Raw genomic sequence first — 21,500 nt, 5'->3', positions numbered from 1 at the left:
CGTTTTGCAATGCCGCAGGGGTGCCGGAGAGCAACTGCACTCGCACGGGCGCCTTTTCCCTAACCGGCCAGAGCGCCATGGGAGGCTTGGCTTCTCGGGTCTCTCTTCCCCCTCCCCAACACTGTAGAGGAACAGACCAACTTTGCTCTGTCTGGAGCGAGGTGGTTGCCCGGAGTCCAGAGTTGGGAAGGCCATCTGCGAGGGCGCGATAAAAAGTTCGCCTCCTTTCCAAGAGCCGCGCGCTCCTAGTCCGTATGCTGGTGCGGAGCCGAAGGCGGACTTGCTGCTTCGCACTTCCGTCCCTTCGGTCGATTCCCGTCTGGGCTGACGAGCCGCCCCGCAAGTCTCACCCGCCCCGAGAGGCTGAGTCCAGCCCCTTCCCCACTGCCATCTCCGCCCTCCGGCCACCGCCGGCCCGGCCTCTCCAGCCAGAGCTGCTTGCTGGCCTCCCCGTCTGGGGCCATGATTAGCCGGAGAGGTAAGGGGGGGGGGGGTCTGGGGGAGGTAGGCGGCTGGCTGACCTTCGAGGGGCAAGCTGCGGGGCAGCTCGCTTGTCGCGGCAGACGGCCCCCACTTGGACCGAGGGTCGGCCTCGCTCCTCCGCTGAAGTCAGGCGGTTTCTTTTCCGGCGTCCCCCACAGACATGTGTGTCTCGCTGGTTCCTCAGGAGGAGGTTTGGGCCAGGCTGCGCGACAAGCGGACATTCAGCCGGGACAGTTTAAAACAGTTGTTTTATCATTCAGCCCTTTTTAGTAACTTCGCCCGTCCCGTCTAGGGCCTTCCCCGTCCCCCACCCCACCCCGTCGGACCCCTGCGCCGTGCAATCCAACCGGCACAACGCCAGCTCGGAGGTGCAGGGTCGCCTCTTGGCTCCGGGAGTGACCCTGATGCGCCGCGCCATTAACCCCTTCCCCTCCCTGGCTCCACCAGGTAGCTTTGAGCAGAGGAAACAGCTCCCAAACATCTTCTGACCCTTTCTGTTTTGCCGGGACTTATCCCCCTGTGCAGCTGCACCCCAAGGTGCCTCAGTCCAAGTGCTAGGCTGACCTTGTATCTTGCTTATATCTTGGACTTCTACTGATGAGATTAGTTGTGTTTGAAGATTAAGGGGGCTCCTCAGTAAAAATACAGCTTCATCCAGTTGTAAGTGTGGTGTTGGACTGCAGGCCCGTACCCATCCCACTGTCAGGCCACACAGAAGGCCTGTGTCCAAGGCCACAATGCTCTGCATTATGCCCCAAGTGCTACACAGTGGTTACTAGCAGTAGGCAAGCAGCCATGGAGAGAATTCTTGCCTAGGTAGACAGTTTTTGAAAAGTGCTTCTCTTTTCTTTGGTCCTAGTGAGGGTCTTGGTAAGACTGGATTATAATTCAGAGGCCCATGACCAGAGCAGACACAAGACACTTGTTTTGGGACTGGGCCCCTGCTGGGAGAAATGCAGCTCCGGGGTCAGGGGAAGGACCTAGTTCCCTGTTTGGTTGTCTCCTCCATTGGGGGCCTTTACAATCATCCTTTGTTTTTAGGGCTGCCTCCTTCACAAAAGGAAGCCCTGGCAAATTGGTGTGAGGAGATACGCCTTGCTGATCAAGCCATCTTGTTGACAGCAAAATCCAAGCTACTGTGAAGCGAGGCCTGCGGAAACTCCTTGTTAGGACCCAAAGCCAATGGTGCTGATTTCAGTCCTTCCAAAGAGAGAGAGGGAAAGGGGGTTTTGGCTGGGGAAGGGGGGGGTGTCACACAAATAGGAAGGAAGACGTGACAGCAATGTATAACATTAAAATTAGGAAACGTGTGGGGAGCGTGGAAAGCACTTTTCATGTTAATTTTTCTATGCAAGTATTAGGAACGTTAACAACTGTTTTCTGATTCTTTCACTGCTAGAATTGAAGGGTCATTCCGTGACGTTGATTGGCAGTTTCAGGGCAGACCAAGTGAAATGACTGTTTCACAACATTCACAGTTAGTGTGTTGAAATCACTAGATGTGATGTTGACAACCAGTTTTGCACCAAGTTACACATTCTGAAATGAAAACCAGTCAGTTGAGACTACATCTGGGAGGGAAAGGATGGTTGTGGCGGAGGCACAACTCTTCCTTTTCTGGATCTTTTTACATTCAAGATTGTTCCCTTCAACTGCTTTCCCTCCACAGGTGAAAAAAAAACCAGTTTCCATATTCCCTGCAGAGAGGGCAGACATTTGAGGGGGGAGGAGGGGGAGTGGTTTTTGAGAGGCAAAATAGCCGATTCAGGATTAAGCACCCATTTTTCCTCGGCTCCTAACTTCAGCTTTAAATCTACTTCTTTTTGCTTTTTTATAAAGCATGCACTGGGGAAAGGCACACTGCATGCTGGGTACTTTGGCTGCAAGGTGGCTTTAAAATATACTTGAGACAAATTCACATTGGAGGGGCCTGCTTGTTCATTTACATTATTTATAGTCGGTCTCCCAGGGTCTCAAGACAGATTACACATTCTGTGTTAGTACAGTCGATGAAACAGGATGTTCATGAGCCAATGGATTAGGATTGTAGAAGTCTAGAACCGCTAGAAAGAACTGAAGCATCGCATAAGTATTCACATGACACCTCAGTGATACAGAAGTTACGTAATAGGATCCTACAAGCTATACACAGCAGTATAGGCCACAATCCCAAACATTTATCCAAGTCTGTGAACCCTTTTGTACAGTGCAACCCTACTATCTGCACGGAAAAGCCCTCTTTAAGAGCAGCAGTGGCGTAGGAGGTTAAGAGCTCGTGTATCTAATCTGGAGGAACCGGGTTTGATTCTCCGCTCTGCCGCCTGAGCTGTGGAGGCTTATCTGGGGAATTCAGATTAGCCAGTACACTCCCACACACGCCAGCTGGGTGACCTTGGGCTAGTCACAGCTTCTCGGAGCTCTCTCAGCCCCACCTACTTCACAGGGTGTTTGTTGTGAGAGGGGAAGGGCAACGAGATTGTCAGCTCCTTTGAGTCTCCTATAAGAGAGAAAGGGGGGTTATAAATCCAAACTCTTCTTCTTCTCTTGTGTAGTTCAGTTCTGCAAAGTTTGAAGACAGACAGGAGAGCCAGGAACTTTCCTGACCACCTCTGGGCAGGCCATTCCACAAAGTGGGAGCCACAGCAGAGGAAGTTCTTGAACAGGCAGTTGTTGATTTTGCCCATTAGCAAGTGACATCTGCAGAAAGCTCTGCTAATGTGGTTGAAGTTGTTGTGGAGTACAGGGAGAGAGGCTATAAGAGAGGGCAAGGCTATGGAAGACTTTATGTGTGATAGCCAGTACTTCAGACTGAGTCCAGTAATGGATGGTTAGCCAATGGACCATCTATGGAGATGGATTAATGTTCATTAATGGAGCAGCATTGGTGTAGTGGTTAAGAGCAGGTAGTACACTCTAATCTGGAGAACCGGGTTTGATTCCCCACTCTGCCACTTGAGCTGTGGAGGCTTATCTGGGGAACTAGATTAGTCTGTGCACTCCAACACTCTTCGGAGTTCTCTCAGCCCCACCCACCTCACAGGGTGTATTGGGGGGGGGGGTGGAAGGGAAAGGAGATTGTAAACCCCTTTGAGTCTCCTACAGGAGAGAAAGGGGGGTATACATCCAAACTCTTCTACATGCTCCATCTAGCTCCCACAATCAATGATCATTAGTCAGTATAGTGAAGTGGAATTTCCCGGTTCAGGGATAGTATACTCCTGATTGGTAAACAACAGAGTTCTGCTGAACACAAGGATGGGGACTGCTGGGTGGTTTGACTCAGTTTGGCTGATCACATTATTGATTTCATGCTTACCTTGTCTTGGCAGATACCAAGCGAGCTGTGGAGATCCTGGCCCGGTACCAGGGTATCTTGCAGTGTCCAGAAGAGCAGCCTCTGCAAGCGTCCATTGGGAAAGTGGTGCACATTTTCCAGAGTGAGCTCTTCCAGGCACTTCTGGGTAAGGGAAGCCCCCAGCTGCAGAGAGTCAGAACAGGTGGAACCATCTGGTGTTGTGATTAGGGTCCATTTGTCTGCATCAAAGCTCTTACCTGTTACACGGCTTTAGGACCGCTAATCCCTGTAATGCAGTGGGGTAGGATTCACCATGGATGCAATGCAAGGGCTGGGCAGTCTGCATGCAATTTCCCAGCATGATGATTATTTACAAGCAATAGACCAATCGTGTTTGAGTGGTAGGATGGAGTTCTTTCACCTGGATTCCCCATTCATTGGTACATCTGCTGCCCAGGCGGAGTGGCTGGCCTCACAATAGGAATGAACTGTGGCTTTTCATTTATATACTAATGGTGCGCTTGTGGACACTAGGCAGATAAAACTTTCCCTCAGTAATGCTCCCCATTTACAGAAGTTTTGCTCCTTTAGGCATAGCCTTGTCTCTTTACCTCAGCCGGGTTGCTGCTTTTGGGGCATGCTGAAGAGCAGTGGAATGTCTATAACTGTCTCATGCAAAGCATTCTATGTTCAGAATACATTACAGCATTTCTTAACCCTGAACAATAGTTCTTGCTGCTCCAGAAGCTTGCAGCCATAATTTTCAAAGTGAGGAAGACAAACAGATAGAAGGTTGGGCAACAAAAGCGGTGGGAGGGAGCAAACACGGTTTTATTTACAGTTGAGGGGCTCAAGGCGCTGGCTACACTGAAAAAAATGGACAGGGGAGGCAGAGCTGAGAGTATCCCAGGAGAAAAAGAACTAGTAATTTTCTAGTTCTGTACTCGGATGTTGACAACACTGTGACTGAATTGGGAGCTCCATTTAGTATAGCAGGTTTATTTGAACCTAAAGGGCCTGTCCGTTGAGACAAATCACCTGGAGAGGGTTTCACCTGGGGAAAGAGAGGGATATTGTTTGGGATGGTGTATCTGGGGGTCTCCCATGCAGTAACTGCCAGGCCCAAATCTGCTTAACTTCCTATGGAACCTCTTGAGTGAGATGTGCGACGGCTGCAGCACTGTCTAGCTCAGACAGAGATGTGAATGCAAGGGGGCAGGATATGTCTGGCTGGAGCGAAACAACCGCAGCTGCCACTTCTGCTCAGGAATGTGAGACCCTGGCCTTGCACACAGAGGAAATGCCTGGGCCTCCACCTCCCTCCTCCTCCCCGCTTTTCCTGGCTGAATTGGTTGGGCGCCAAGTGGTTCCCGTGCATCAGTAACAGCAGTGGTGGGTCTGCAGACTGTCCCCCAAGCCTCAGAGTAGAGGGTCTGTGTGCCATTCGCCGGCCAGACCTGTTTGTTCCAGGTGAACTGTATGGAAGGCTTGGCTTGCTGATTCCCACTAAAGGGCTTAGTGAGTGGGTGAGCTCTGCACACACATACAAACACAGGCTGTGCCATTCTGGGGTTGGGCCTAACCAAGTTTTCGAGGGGAAAAGGTTGCTGGCCTCAGCTAAAGGTTGGAATCAGACTTTGCATCAGTTTTTAGTGGAAGAAATTGAGGAAGGTGGCAAGAAAGTCATTAGTATCAATTTAATAGTAAACAGTGCCATTTGCCACTAAGAACTACAAGAACAGGGATTTTCTCTTGAACAGTAATTAACAGATGTGGAGCAGCGCAGAAGGGGAAAAATCCCAGTAAGGTACTCCTCAGGCAGTTGGCTTAGCTGTTTCTCACTGTTCTCTGAAGCTTTACGTGCAAATGCCATCAGACTTACACTGTCTCACCATTGGCTGCCAGGACATTTGAGACAAGTTCTAGGTCCTATGTGTCTTTTGCTGTGTTCGTGTGTGTGTCCTTATGATGTGTAGTTGGGTTCTGGCTTGAGGGCCAAGGGAACTCTCCTGCTTTGGATAAAGGCAGTGAAGGATCTGTCTAGGCTGGCAGAGTAACCTTTCTCTTCCTCCATGGCTGTTTCTTGGCTTGTTTTTCAGATATCCAGGAGTGTTACGAGCTGAGCTTGTTCTCTGCCAGTAAGCAGGATGGGACTCCGGATCTGGAACCTTGTACTTCTTGGAAGCAGCACAGTGCAGACGCCAAGTTCTCTCTGGATGACCAAGGCCATCACAAGCTTGCCCTGCAGGTGAGAGGATGGGCTTCTCCAAGGGACACCCTTGGGTTCCCTGCTGGAAATGGAGCTTTTGCAATCTGGAAAAGCTGCACATGCAACACGGTCCTAGTTTGTCTCCCCAACCTGGCACTGGCTACTATTAGTATGGCCTATTTTATTCCATGTCCTTCCCAGGAGTAAAAAGATAAGCCAGGCTGGGTCTTTGTGGTAGTCTGTCTAGAAGAGATTTATTTACCTGCATTCATTGAGAAGCATCAACTGTTCATTTCTTCACATTACAGCTCTGTTAAAGAGACCAGGACCATTTTCTACAGGCCATCTAGTGACCCAATCTAGGGGAGCTCGAAAAGTTGTTTTGGGGATTTGGGGTGGCCCTCATATGGCAAACTGTTGAGGATCTCTGGAGCTGGTGGCTTTTGTTTCAGGCTGGATCAATGAGCATTTTTCCTGTTTGTTTAACTTGCTAAGATTTGTCTACTGGTTCATAGCTAGTACTAGAGTCAAATCTCTGCTCACAATCTGAATTCGATCCTGTTGGAAGTTGGGTTCAGGTAGCCGGACCAAGGTTGACTCAGCTCTCCATCCTTCTGAGGTTGATAAAATGATGATCCAGCTTGCTGGGCTCCAGTGTAGATAACTGGGGAAGGCAAACAACCTATAAACGAAGTCTGTGTTGTAAACATTGTGTTGTGATGTCAGCCCAGTAGCCAGGATTGCATTTGTTTCAAGATGGAAAGCAGACACCCCCCCCCCCTATTTTACAGGATGGAGTAATAGACTAATAGAATATTCAGCAATAGCAAAGATGACATCCTTGGTACATAATAGACCTATCACAGACTGTGGAAGAAACTGGAATGTCTTTTTGGACTACATAAGCCAAATACTCAGATAACCAGGGATAATATGGGCCTTATGCATAAGAACAAAATGTTGTACATCCAGTCTTGAAAACTTTAATCAGATTTTAAGAAGCTATAAGTCCAGACATTAATAATGTCAGCAAGCTTCACATATTACTTTATCTGTAACTATGAATTTTAATTTATGAAAATAAAAAAGTAATGTGACATCACCCCATGGGTCAGTCATGACCTAGTGCTTGCGCAGAGCACCTTTACCTTCTACCATGGCTATTCTTTCTTTGAAGGTTTGATTAAGATTCAAGGTATAAACTGTCCTAAAGTCACTTGCAGCATTTCTAAAAACCTGAAGCAGAACTGTCTAACTTTTTGCAGCCTCAGATCATAAAACTCCATGAAATAATGGAGTCTTCATCATTTCCCTTAGCTTAGCTCTTTCTGGCAGCAGGGTGACATCATGGGGCAGTGAGTTTCACAGCTCTGTCGCTGACACACACCTTGCCACACCTTGAGGAGGCTTTAATACTCTCATGGCCTGTGTCTGATGCTGATTGTGCTCCTGACGGCAATCTTCTGCAGCTCTGTTTGGGTTCAAGTAAACCCCCCCATAAAGAGAAGAAGCCAAGAGCAGGTGACAGGGTTGAAAGTGGTGTGCTGGGGCAGATGGCTTTCATCTGTCTGCACCAGTTTTGTAGGTTTTATGCTGCTTGGGGAAAAAAATTGACCTGCGATAATAGCAGGATGAAAACTCTTGAAAACTGTCGACTGTTTCCAGGCAGAATTGCTTGCAATTTGGAAATTGGTCACTGGAGGGCACCAAAGGCAACTCTGTTATTTTTTTTAAACCCAGAACAATTTAGTTACTAAATTTTAGTAGATGTCCAGGCCATGCTGAATTGACTGACTGGCCCCTTTTTCAAAGCAGCGAGAAATACTGTTCTACAAGGCAGCTCAGAATTTATTTTGTGTTAGGTCTGGCTTACTAATATTGATGCAGGACTCCAGCTCGGCCCCTGCTGCTAAACTCTGGGTTCATAGCCCAGCTCCAATTTCTTAAGATCCAAGTCTTTCTCACCTGTCTGGATGTAGATGTGGGTAACCAGCTCCTACCGGAATGCTGTGCCCTGTAGATTGGTGACACCCACCTTGTGAGGTAGGTGGGGCCGAGAGAGCTCTGAGAGAACTATGACTAACCCAGGGTCACCCAGCAGGCAGCATGTAGGGAATCTAATCTAGTTCTCTAGGTTGGAGTCCACCACTCATGTGGAGGTGCAGGGAGTCAAAGCTGGTCCACTGCTCTTAACCACCATACCACACTGTCTGTTTTGTATTGCATTGAACTAACAAGGTGCAGTAGTTGATCTATAGATCAGAAAGTTCCCTGGTGTTACCCCCACATTTGCCATAGAATGTTAGGTGGTCATATAGAAGGCATTGTTTCTCAGTCTCTGCCTATCTGCAGTATGTGGCTAATATTGGCCTACCTTACAGAGTTGTTGTAAGGATTATAGGGTAATTGTATGACTTTGTTTGAACACTTGAAAGTATTGCATAAATGCCAAGTACTGTATTATATTTGCTTCAAGTCAAGGCTCAGATTCCCCCCTTCCTTCTCCCCGCCCCCGGGCATGTTTATGAATTGAATGGAGCTTCTGTATATGTAATGGAGAGTTGGGAGTGGGGGTAACAGAAGGAAATCCACTCAGTTAACTCGGAGTTCAAGGGCGTGATCCTTTTTTTTTGCCTGCTGAGTCGTGTGGCCATTCCTGTTGCTTGTGTCCTTGGAGAGCCCCGCTCTCCCCAATATATGACAGCTGCTGGTGCTATGTGGGGGCAGCAATAGCCCACAGCCTCGTCATGATACATGCTTCTTGCTCACAGCGGAAGCTGCATCCCTCACCATGGTTTCTGGGCTTCTTCCCGTGCCTTCATCATCTTGTCTCGTTTCAGGGAGAGCTACAGGGGCGAGCAGCTTGGAGCCAGGACTCGGGGCAAGCGCCACGGCTGGTGAGAGTGACCGAGACTAGGACTGAGCCACCAGCCAGAGTGCACAGCCTGGTGGTGGGCATCTGCAGCACTTTGCCCAAGGTGAGGCTCGTGGCTAAGGAGGGATGGAAGCAGGGCTTGAGGTCGCAGGATAAGGAAGGAGTCAATGCCTCGTTTGGGGTGATACAGAGGGTGTTTGTGTTGGCTTCCCTAACAAAGCAGTGACATTCCCACATTGTGGGGCTTCTGCCTCTGTAGGATCTGTCTGTGGACCGGCATGCTGGTTAGAAGGAGGGGGCTTTTTGTGCCGGGTGTGTTTGTGAGCATGCCGTTGCTCTGCAGCACAAATAAGCACCATCTCCTGGAGTACTGGTTTTATTTGCAACCTTAATGGAAGTGAATGGAGACTGCACAAACACTGAACACGCCTTTCAGAGCCTTGTGCAAGAGATGTTCTAAGCTACTGCCTGTGGCTACCTCAGTCTTCACAGTCATGAATTTTCCCAGCAACACACACACACACACACACCAGGCTTGGCCTCAAACGTGCAGTTGGCAACTTGAACGTAGGAAGTCCGTTTATTGATTTAATTACTTCAATTGTATCCCACGTTCCTCCCCAGTGCGGCCCCAAAGTGGCTTACATTGTCATCTTCTCCTCCACTTTATTCTCACAACAACCCTGTCAAGTAGGTTTGGCTGAGACAGAGACAGAGTGACTGTCCCAAGGAAACCACAGCAGTGTGGAGATTCAGATCTGAAACAATTCTGATACTCCATTGAGAGGATGCTGCAGTATTTCTGCAGTCAGACAGAAACTCTCGCACTACATTTTTGCATAAATGCAAGAACAGCATATGCTGGGTCAAAGCAAACGTCTCCCTCTCTCTCTCCTTCCACTGTGGCCAGCCAGATGTTCCTGGAAAGCTCACAAACAGAGAAAGATGGAGACACAAATCCCCTTTTGCTTCCCCCAGCATCTGGTAGTCATAGGAACTTTGGATTCACCCGAGAAGAGAGGGTGAGTGAGGGTTTTCTGGTTCTCAGGCGCGCGCGCGCGCACACACACACACACACACACACACACACACACACACACAAACCCCTGCAGTGGACACCCAAACAATATGTGGTGTTTTTTCCTCCATGCATCAATGCATTAAACTGTCCCCATGCAAAGTTATTCATCATGAGCAAGAATATATGGTAATCTCTGGTAAGCTACAGCACAGAGTAATTGCTGACAGCTCAAAAGGTCATTTGTGAATTATCTGTCATGGCTAACGGCCACAGAGAAACGTATCCTTCCATGGATTTGTCTGATGCTTTTTTTAAAAAGCCATTTAAGCTAGAGGCCACACACCCCCTTGTGGCAATGGATTCCACATGTTACGTGTGAAGTTTTCAGCAGCAGTGCCATGTCTTGAGTCCATTAGGGAGGTAAGGTTTGTGTACCTTGATGGATGGATTTTTGTTCTAAATGATGGAGGGGGGGGGGGAATCCAAAATTGGGTTGCCCTAACTGGGCTGGAAATACATGTGTTGTTACTCTGCCTGCATAGCTTGATTTCAGAGCAGGGACACGAGCAAAGGTAGAGCAGTTCAGCCAGGCCAAGGAATGTGGGGTTATGTGCTCGGAGGTTATGAGGGATTGGTTCTTAGGCAATGAGTGAATCCCCAAAGCTTTGCTGATTCACGTGGGCTCGTTTCCCCTCCTGACATGTTCCTGCTGCTGCCTAGCAACCCAGCTGCTGTCTGCATTGAGCCAGGAGACAGACTGTGGCTGGGGCCCAATCTGTGAGCCCAGGCTGGAGTACGGGGGGTGGAGAAGGAAAGGCCATTTTTGTGATTTGGGACTTGGGAAACCTGTATATATGTCCAGTTCCAATACCTTTGTTGTACCATCAGCTGGCTGGTTGAGACAGTCTAAGGTCCAGGTGAGGGAAACAAGGGACAGAGTAGCAGCCATTTTCATGGGGGTGGAGAAGGGCTTCCCTGTGTGTTGTCTTTGTGCTTGGAGAATTGTAGGCATAGTTTGACACTTCACCTGTTGGTACAGCCTGGCAAATAAGGCTTCTGAATATATTGTCTTGGCCTCCCTTTTCCCCTTGCATAAGCGCAACCTCTACTCACATCCCTGGAGCTTACAGCTCTTGCCACTATGTGGAACCTAAAATCTCCACGATGGTGGGGGCAGGGAGCACTGATACGGTCCCTTTGCACAGAACCAGTATAGTGGTTCCAAGCCCCTGCCTTGCTGAAGAAGAAGAGCTGGATTTTATGTCCCACTTTTCTCTACCCTTAAGAAGTCTCAAAGCAGCTTACAATCACCTTCTCTTCCCTTCCCCACCCCACAACAGACACCTTGTGAGGTAGGTGGGGTAGAGAGAGTTCTGAAAGAACTGTGGCTGGCCCAAGGTCACCCAGCAGGCTTCATGTGGGAGAGTGGGGGATCAAACCCAGTTCTTCAGATTAGAGTCCGTCATTCCTAATCACTACACCACACTGGAAAGCCTAAGCCAGGGAGCTTGTGGTGCTACCTGTCCAAAGGCAAGGAAGCAAAAGAGTTAGAGCTGAGCTGTGTGCCCAACCTGGAAGTACAGGGGCAAAGACAACATGGTATTTTCAGGCCCAGTTGCTCCAGTGGCTTGCGGATGATTGTTAACTGGACCTGATAACTGGTTGATTGGTGAACGGTAGCTCTGCATTGATTTCTTGTGAAGTAACACGCAGTGGGGAGCAGGAGGCCCAGGTGTCTGAGGAAGCAGCAGTGTGTGTGTGAAGCTGATTAGCTCTTAGTGGCCATTACTCTTGCCCATGACTGGATTTACTGTTAAGCTAAGTGTTCTACATAAGAGGCTGGAGTGAAATGGGGGCTGCAGCTATGGGCTTAATTATCTTGGCATTTTCCCAGTGTAGTGCAGGAATATTTCTCTTCCACCTACTAGCTGCACATTGCTGATGGGAGATTTTTGAACAAGCAGGTTTGAAAATTGCCTGGGAGGTGCTCTTTCATGCAGCCCATGTATGTCCAGCTGAGGTCAACCCACAGAGAACTTGAGAAGATTTGCTGCCTGGGATTCCCAACAGAAGCAAAAAATGCAAGCTATTAAAGCCAGCTGAGAAGAGAGCAGCTTTTCTAGATTGCATGTGGCCAGTTCCCACAGAACTGGCTGTCTACACATAGCAACAGTTCCTCAGTGGGACTGATTTCCTCGGGAGGTGATGGGCTCTCCTTTTTGGAGGTTTTTAAGTAAAGGCTGGATGGCCATCTGACAGCAATGCTAATTCTGTCAACTGAGGCAGAGCATGAGAGAGAGGCAGGAAGGGGCGTGTCAGTATTTGGTTCTCGTGGCCCTTTTTGACTGGGCCAGGGTAGTGCCAATCACTGCTTTGGGGATGGAAAACAGTTTTTCTCCAGGCCAGATTGGCCAGGGATCCTAAAGGGCTTTTTGGCATCTTCTGGATGTGGAGTAGGAGTCATTCTGGGTACGTGGGGAGATAGTTGTGAATGTTGTGCATTGTGCAAGGGGGATCTTGGATATCCCTTAATGAACTTGAATATCCCTACCAATATTCTAAGACATGAACCTCTACATGGGTTCAGCGTGGCCTTTGGGTTAGTGAACCATGTCAACTAGTTCAAGACCATTACTAAAAAGTTGGATAAGCTATTCAGCGCATTAGTTAAGTCTCCACTTCAAATCTCACCACAGAACAACAAGGAGGCTATAGGCAAGCCTCCCTATTTCAGATCTTCATCTGCAGGATGGGGATTATAAGAAGATAATATATGTGAAACTCTTTAAATGCTTAAAACATGCATGGTTGTTGCTGTCATAACTAAACTTCTTGCTTTTATCCCATGTCTTAGTTGGAGTAAAGTTGACTGCTCATAGGAAAGTATCCACAATGCTATGGGCAGAGACTTAAAGTATCACTCTTATTGATGGCCTCCAGTGGCGTTCCTGCCTAGGGACAGGGGGTACCCTATGTCCCCAGGCGCCCCCCATTTGGTCACGTGGGGGCGCTCCAACATTTCAGGGTCGTTTGTTTGTTTTTAAATTTTAAAAGTATTTTTTCACGTTCCGGCCTGCAGGGGGCACATTTTTAAGGCTAGCGGCACCAAAATTTCAGGGTACCTTCCAGAGACTATCCTGATGATACCACCCAAATTTGGTGATGTTTGGTTCAGGGGAAGCAAAGTTATGGACCCCCAAAGGGGGTGCCCCCATCCCCATTGTTTTCAATGGGATCTAACCTGAGATGGGGGCTACCCATTTGAGGGGCCATAACTTTGGTCCCCCTGAACATAACTTCACCAAACTTGGGTGGCATCATAAGAATAGTTAACAAATTATACCCTGAAAATTTGGTGTCACTAGCTTTAGAAATACACCCCTTCCAGGCACCCCAAGAAATTTGCCCAAGATTCTTTGTTTTGCAGTGACTTTGCTCCATTGTAGCCAATGGGGAATTTCTGAGTGTGTAGGCAGGCTGCACATTTTTGAAGATAGAGGCACCAGACTTTCAGGGTGGCTCCAGGAGGGCCTCCTGGTAATAGCATCCAGGTTTGGAGACCTTTGCTTCTGGGGGTTCAATTTTATGGGCCCCCAAAAGGCTTATTTTGTTTCCCCGCTCCTGCACGCCTGTGGGCTGAGTTCTCTCAGAACTCTCTCAACTCCTCCCCCCCACTCCAGAAGCAAAGCTCACCAAGCTTGGATGCTATTACTCAAGGCCTCTTGGAGCCACCTTGAAAGTCTGGTGCCTCTATCTTCAAAAATGTGCAGCCTGCCTCAGAAATTCCTCATTAGCTACAATGGAGCAAAGTCACTGCAAAACAAAGAATCTTGGGCAAATTTCTTGGGGTGCCTGGAAGGGATGTATTTTTAAAGCTAATGACACCAAATTTTCAGGGTATCATCTGTTAACTATTCTTATGATGCCACCCAAGTTTGGTGAAGTTATGTTCAGGGGGACCAAAGTTATGGTCCCTCAAATGGGTAGCCCCCATCTCAGGTTAGCTCCCATTGAAAACAATGGGGATGGGGGCATTCCATTTGGGCATCCGTAACTTTGCTGCCCCTGAACCAAACATGGCCAAACTCGGGTGGTATCATTAGGGCAGTCTCTGAATGATGCCCTGAAATTTTGGTGCCACTAGCTTTAAAAATGCACTCCCTGCAGGCTGAAAAAACACCAAAAATACCCTCCAAAACTCCCAATACCTTGCATTCACATTGCTCATATTTGGGCAGGACATAATCGGACAATTTTTGTCCGAATGTGCCCAAATTTGCCCAGATTCTAGCCGAATCTGCTATTTGTTTCATCTGAATCTCCAACCCTCAAAAGTGATGCTGTTTCAGGGTGGGGGAGAATCCACCCCCAAACAGCATCACTTTCAATTTTGTTTTAACCAGGGACCCCAGATTCTCCCTTTAAGGTAGATTTAAAAAAAAAAATCTGAGCTCCCTAGTTTAAACACCATTGAAAGTGATGGTGTTTGGGGGTGGATTCCACTGGAGGTGTTTTGTGAGAGATGATGCTGACATTTGTTTGATAAATGTTTTGCTGGGGGTGATTTGTGAGAGATTTACATGCTTAATACCCACTTGCACTGGCTTGTTTCTCAGGCTAACAACCTACCTCATAGGGTTGTTGTGATTAGGAAATTAGGAAAAGAGTTGGTGGGGAGAGAGCCATGTATGTTTTGATGGGAGTGGGAGGTGTTTTGTGAGCTGGTACAAAAATCATTGTTTGGTCATGGTGGGGGAGGGTGGCCGCCCATACGCCGGGCCGGGGGGGGGGGGGGCGCCAAACTCAGATTTTGTCCCCGGGCACCAGTTTACCTAGGTACGCCCCTGATGGCCTCTGCCTAGCTCACAGAGCAGTGTTTTTTTTAGAAAAGTGTGTCAGATGACTCTTTTAAGTTTGATGTTTTTTTCACCATTAATATGTCATTCCGTGCAGATTTACTTGTGAATAAACCTGCACTGACCTCAGCGGGCCTCCTTCTGAGTCTCTGTTTGAGGCAGTGTTCTGTGCAGACGTACACAGTCCCGTGAAGGTGCCTTATGCCAAGTCAGACTGGGACCACAAAAGTCACTGCTGTCTATTCTGGCTGGCGGTAACTCTCCAGGAATTCAGGCACAAGTTTTTCACTTTACCTGATATTTTTAATGGGCACTGCTAGGGTCTGAACCTGGACATTCTTCATTCAAAGCAGATACGCCATCACTGATCCATAGTCCCCTCCCCTAGTATCTCCTGACTGATTTGCAAACTTCCCTGCACTTGCAACTTAAAAAACACAGCTAGTTGTGCAATGGCTTGTGGCCCTGCCTGGTAATAATGCCTGCTCTAATTCAGGAAGAGTGTGATTGTGGATTTTATTGCCTGTGTGTTGTCTGTTGCCTCTCTGTTATGTACTGGCTGTCTCTTTCTTGCTGTTCTGTGCAACCAGATCACCAGTTGCTTTGAGATGGTGGCCGTTACTGTCCAGACTTCTCTTATTCAACCATCATGATATGCAGGATGTACCCGGTATGGCATACAGCAAAATGGATTAGGAAGGGCAAGATGGGCATAGATCACTCAAGGCAGGATAGGAGGGGCGGGGGCTGCATTTATCAGGAGCTCCCTTTGTTAATAACGAAGGATGGCTTGTGGGTTAGGAAGAGGGGGGTTTGAATATTTTTGGCACAGAGCCTCCAAGCCCTTCAATTTCATCGCTGTCTCTTTCTCTGTCACTTTTCTGTCTCCTCCTGCTCTTCATGAGGAGCAGAGAGATTGCAGCTGCAGAGTTATAATTAAACTTGTACAGATGAAAGGCTTGGCCCAGTGCCTCCTCAACCCATGCCTCCCTGTGGCATCCCTCGATATGCACTCTTCACTTCCTTAGCTAGGAAGGGAAACCCCCTCCCTCAAAGTCCTTGATAAAATCCCTCAAAAAGGGAGATAAGACCTGAGCAATTGTGAGCTGAGACTTAATTTTGGAGGGGGAGGGGGAGAGAAGCAACTGCAAATTAAATTGGGGGGGAGGTAGGGTAGAGACACATCATCAGTTTTCAGGATGGAAAAGTCAGTTCTAGCTCAACTCTGTCTTCCATGGTATATAAAAGTAATAGGGGCAGTGGGGCTGTCCACCAAATTTGTCTATCCACCTGTGTGGTACCTGGCTTAGAGGAGAGCTATCTTCTTCTTTTTTGTGAGCAGACACCACCACCCCCCCCCCCCATTCCAGGAGCTTTCTGGGACAATGAAAGCCAGGGAGCTTGTCCTCCTTGTCTGCCTAGGGCTGGATAGACTTCTGACACCTGCCTAAATCTCTCCAAGCTGTGAGTTCAGGTTGCTCCTTTCCATTCACACCTCTGTGCTTCTGCACTGGTTGATTCATCAAGGCTAAAATGTGAATGCAATCTTCTCTTGAGCCCTGGACGCATACATCTTTGCCTTAATGCATCTGCATGGCATATTTGTGACTCTGTGTTGTTCCTTACACTGCAAATTGGATATTTTATGCTGTGATTCAGGCAGCTTCTGGTCCAAGCAGGCAAATCATCTTGGCTTGTTCTATTCTGGTGGGAAGCTCTGAAAATACAAAAATGGGCAGAGGCAACCTTCTATCCTTGGATCATAGGGGCAAAGAGTTGTCCTTTTGTAAGCAACAGAAAACCCGAAATGGTTTCTAGGGCTGTGGTGCCTTTAAGAACCATCAATGGGGCTGGCTGCTGCAATTCCAGTGAGCGAGCTGATTGGCTAGGAAGTGAGTAGGCAGGGAGGAGGGGGGAGCAGCCATTCAGAAATCCGCAGCATTGCTTCCCCTGCTTAAAGGGGACTGAGCAGGGGGTGGGTAAAGGAACAGCCTGATTCTCTCATTCCCTTCTCCCCTCCCCTCCCCTCCCTTCCAATTCACTCTTGACTTGGCTGCTTCCCCCAGAAGCATTGCTGACATCGCCACTTGCCATTCTCAAGTCCTGAAAGCAGAACGGGGGTGGGAGTGGGGTGGATTCAGGGTCGGTCGGGCTGATGTGGGATTTCCAAAGCTGAGTGATTGAAGCACAGAAGGCAGTAGGAGGGGTAGGTGAACACCAATGCCAGCCTGAAGGCTCACACTTTCTTCTGGAGCATGCTCAGAGATAGCTGTTTGTTATAAATGTGTCCGTGCTGACACTTACATCAGTAAATCTGTTGGCCATTGGCTGGCAAAAGCTTTGCCAGTTTTGGTGTGTGCTAGCCTTAGTACCCGAAAAAGGTGGTGTTAGCATAGAGATCCTTTTGCTTTCTGCTCTAGTTAGCGAGAGAGTCTGGAGGCTTCCAGATTCACAGGCTGGCTTCTTAACATATAAACGTTTGTTTCCTGAAAAGGAAGATGAATCTTTCTCTCCCCATTTGCCCTTCTTTTTTCTCCTCTGGTGACAGCTGTCACATTCCGAATAGATGGATACGGGAAGGTAATAAAAGGGCCCCTCTTTGGGGGAATTAATGTGGAGTTTAGTTTATTAGACTTATAACCCACTCTCCCCCAGCTGATCCCTTCTTTCTGTTGCTCCATTTTGCATTTCTTCCATCTTTGGTGGTTCCCTTTTTTTTCCAGCATCCCCTTGGTTGCAATGTTTGCCCCTACTTTGGAACAGAAAACCTCTCTAATACAAAGTTTGGATTTTCCCTTTCAGCCATTTAGGGAACAGGAGGAATCGTCAGAAAAGCCTTTAGGGGCCCTGGGTGGTATTCTGAGAAGGGAGTTGTCCTTTTACTTGGCACTTGATGCAGCTCATACTCCCCCCTCCCCCCCATCCTTCGCTTTTCTTAAATAAAGAACACAAATTATTCAATCAAGTCTTTTCGGGCTAAAGCAACATAATTCAGCAGGGGTTAAAGGGTGGGGAGAAGCAGAACCATGACTGAATCATACTTCCTCTGTAAAGTGCAAAGTGGGGGACTGCAGGTGTTTTTCTTGGGATGATCCACAAATTCCAGGATATGTTTGAGTATCTTGACCTGAATATAACTTTCAAGCCCCACGTCTGATGTTAAAGTGGAAATGGGCAGATCAGAAGGAAGACCCTTTGCCATATTGACTGCTCTCCCTGCTTCTGTGGAATGTGTGTACTGGATCTTTGGCTCTTATTATTATGCTGAAGAATCCTCTCCGGGACCCCCCATTTTGTAGCCAGAGGAAAGTCTGCAGCCTGTTCATATGGATAGGCTCCCTTATAAATCCAAAACAAATACATGAAGTTGGCATTATTAAACAAAACAAGTGACTGGTTACACTGGACCCTAAACATTGAATCCGGGAGTCAGGGCTTTCTGAAATACCAGACCCTGTAGAGAACCAGTGACTTCAAAGGGATTTTTTGGTTACAAAGACTTGAAATATTTTTTCCAGCTCTGTCTCTTTTTTGCCGTGATGTTCTGATTTTAATTGTTGAACTTGTTGTTGTTGAGGATGTGATGGCATGAAAGTGTGTGTTTGTGTATGATTAAAGGGCTGATGGCAGCATGTGCACAAAGAAGAGAAGGAGTAGGTTTTTATACCCTGGTTTTCCCTACCTTGCAAAGCGGTTTGCAATCACATTCTCTTCCGCTCTCTACCACAGGCCCCTTGTGAGATAGATGGGGCTGAAAGAGTTCTGAGAGGACTGTAACCGACCTAGGGTCACCCAGCAGGCTTCATGTGGAATGTAGAATTAAGCCTGGTTCTCCGGATTAAAATCCACTGTACTTAACCACTATACCTTGCTGTCTGGAAGGTGTTGTATGCAACATAATCTGTTCTAAGCATAGAAATTCCAGTAGGCAGAACTTGACCTTTTGGGGGCTCACTCAATGATTCCATTGACAATGTGCACTCAGATAAGACCGAATCAGATTAGATTTCACATAGTGACCACCCAGCCTCTCTATAGTTGTACAAGCCAGGCCCCACACAAGCAAGCTGCCGTCTACCAAGTCAGACCATTGGTCTATCAAGGTCAATATAGTCTATTCACATTATCAGTGACTCTTCCAGGTCTCAGGTTGAAGTCTTTTCCTAGTATCTACTTCCTCATCCTTTTAACTGGAGATGCTGGGAATTGAACCTTGGACCTTCTGAATGCAAAGCAGATGTTCTACCACTGAGCCATCTCCACCCTCACCTCTCAGTATCTATAGCAGATTCAGTTTCTATAGCAGATAAGTAAGCAACTGAGGGTTGAGGGTCACCACAAAAGGGAATTGTCTAGGACCGACTAAGAATTGAGGGGTTCTTTCGGATATTGATAGGGCAGGGCTTTACCTCCTGATCCCAGAACTGTCTGTCCTTTCAAGTTTTGTTCTAATTGCAGTTTGATTTGAGAAACTTAAGAATAATTTGACTGGATGAGACCAAGATGCCTTTGCCTCATCCACTATTCTGTTTCAAGCCAGATTTCTCCAGCAAACCCATCCACGTGAAGGCAACAGCTGCCCAATATTGTTTGCTGCCAAGCCACTGGTATTCAGAGGTATACTACTTCTGAACATGGAAGTTCTGTTTGGCAGTTGTGACGAATGGCTGGTGATAGACCTACCTGTCCTCCGCAATTTATTCTCCTGCCCTTTCAAAACCTTCTAAGCTATGAGCTTTAAAACCAAAATGTTTGGCATGGAGTTGTAATCACTCCCACTCTGGCAGGTACCCTTGTACAGGTGACCACATTCCTTCATTCTAAAATCAGAGTCCTGTTCCATTAATTTTGCAGTCTCTAGGGCTTAATTTCAGTGGTGGTATGCTAGGACATAGCTTCACCCCACCCCTTATAACATGTAATGTTGTTAAGAAAAAGAGAGCGCATCTGAACATGCGCAGAATGTTTGTGTCACCCTTGAGTAATCAAGACCTGCCCACACTCACCTGGGGCTTGGGTGACAGACTTCAGAGTGTGTAGCTGTTGAGACAACCTTCAGATTAGGTAATTCTGTCTGGCACATTTTTATTCCACCCTTCCTGAAAATATTTCGGGGGAGTGTGTGTGCATTCTTTTGCCCTCATTTCAGGTAAGGCTGAGGGAAGTTAACTGGCTTACAGTCACCCAGAAAGTTATATGGCTGAGTGGGGATTTGAACTTGGATCTCTCCGATCCTAGTCCAGTACTAATCAGTACACCTTACTGCCTCTTTCTAGCTTGGTATACTATACGGTTTAGTACTAATTCTACTGTCTGACACTCCTGGACCTCTAAAAGCACACATAGCTGAATCACTGTTCCTTGACATTGTGAAGCTTCGTGGCTGGACAGACTATTTTCTCCTGGGGGGACCCCATGCAATAGTGAGTTGGTTCAGAGCCTATATTCCTTAGCTATTCCCTGCCACTTGCAGAGGGCATAAGCAGGTGGGACAGATCAAACCTTTCCTACATCCCGTTGCCCTCTGGGGCACAGTAGGCTCACATGGGCAGAACTATTAACCCCAGGTATTTCAACAAGAAAGTGAGGGAGACAGGTCAGCCTTAGGGGTTTCTGTGTTTTCTCCGCATGCATCTTTCTTGGTATGTTTGTGTGAATAGGGGTGTGCTTAGTGTGACAGTGTGTGTGGTGGGTACCAATCTGCCTCTGTGCCTTTAAGGGCCTTCTTAACATTTCCAGTGCTGCTGCCTTGTGCTCTGATTGGCTGAGGCATGGAGAACAGGGAGGCTGGAGAGAGATGCTCTCGTCTTCTCCCTTTCCCAACCGGGGACCGAAAGCAGCAGCATCCTCTTCCTCTGGCCCTGTAGGTGCAAGAAGCCTCCTTTGCCTCCCCCGCATACGCCTGCACACCAGGGAAGGGATTTGCCTTACTGGCAAATCCATGCAGCAGCCCACAGGAGGGGGGAGACCGCTTCTTCGGTAAGCCCCCTCCTCTTCCGTGGCTACAGCTTGGCAGGGACCGAGGGGCAGGGCGATGCAGCACGATGCGGTAACCGTTTGCCTTTGGAGATAATAGGGCTCTCGCTCACCATCGCCTGCACAGGGGACGGGGGTTGACCCCCGCATTGTTCCGGAGCTGTGCGTAGGCTCTGAGCTCGAAGATGCACAAACATCACCACTGCTGCCGATGCCCGGAATGCTATGAGGTGACACGCATGGCGGCCCTTCGGAGGATGGAGCCCCCCACCTATGGCGAATGGCAACACGAGCAGTACGGCTACGGGGGATACGGCTCGCAGACGCTGCCCTCCCAAGGGGGTGCCACCCCCACTGCCAGGAACAAGGGCAAGCTGATCCCCACGTCTCGTGACAACGTTCCTGCTGCCCCCCCTAAACAGAGCCAAGGCAAGACTGGCACCCCCAAGATGAACGGGAACAGCCCAGGCTGGTGGCCCGAGTGCACCTGCTCAAACCGTGACTGGTATGAACAGGTGGGTGCTGCTGCTTCTGAGAATCTGTGGGGCTGCCATACCTTGAGGGGAGGGAGGCTGATGTGAAGAAGAGGCATGCTTGGCAGGAAAGCACACTAGTCAGGATTGGTGCCATGCTAGACAGAAGTGGTGGATGCCATGGCTTGTTAGGACTCTGGGGTCTGCTTTTCTTCCAGTGTCACTGGAACGGTTTGGTTGGAAACGTGGGCTGAATTCTCTTTTTCCTTGGCAGTCGCTGGGAAATGTCTGCATGGGCCAGGTATTGTCCCC

The 21,500-nt window shown here is 48.3% G+C and overlaps 1 protein-coding gene across 5 annotated transcripts in view; it reads left to right on the top strand.

The window, feature by feature from the left end:
• The window catches only part of DLG3 (discs large MAGUK scaffold protein 3), a 78,835-nt gene continuing 57,335 nt past the window's right edge, over positions 1-21,500 (top strand). For 2 of the 5 annotated variants that reach the window (XM_048514154.1, XM_048514152.1), the window contains exons 1-4: positions 873-930; positions 3,813-3,944; positions 5,878-6,026; positions 8,828-8,965. In XM_048514154.1, the coding sequence (XP_048370111.1) occupies positions 888-930; positions 3,813-3,944; positions 5,878-6,026; positions 8,828-8,965 (462 nt within the window). In that variant the 5' untranslated portion in view covers positions 873-887. Of the gene's footprint in view, positions 479-872; positions 931-3,812; positions 3,945-5,877; positions 6,027-8,827; positions 8,966-20,543; positions 21,231-21,500 lie in introns of those variants that run through there. The other 3 variants (XM_048514153.1, XM_048514156.1, XM_048514155.1) reach the window with 3 other exon arrangements.

Source organism: Sphaerodactylus townsendi, linkage group LG13 (assembly GCF_021028975.2).
Source record: "Sphaerodactylus townsendi isolate TG3544 linkage group LG13, MPM_Stown_v2.3, whole genome shotgun sequence".
Classification (NCBI taxonomy): Eukaryota; Metazoa; Chordata; class Lepidosauria; order Squamata; family Sphaerodactylidae; genus Sphaerodactylus; species Sphaerodactylus townsendi.
Note: the sequence above shows the minus strand (reverse complement) of the source record. Positions and strands in the feature narration are given on the sequence as shown.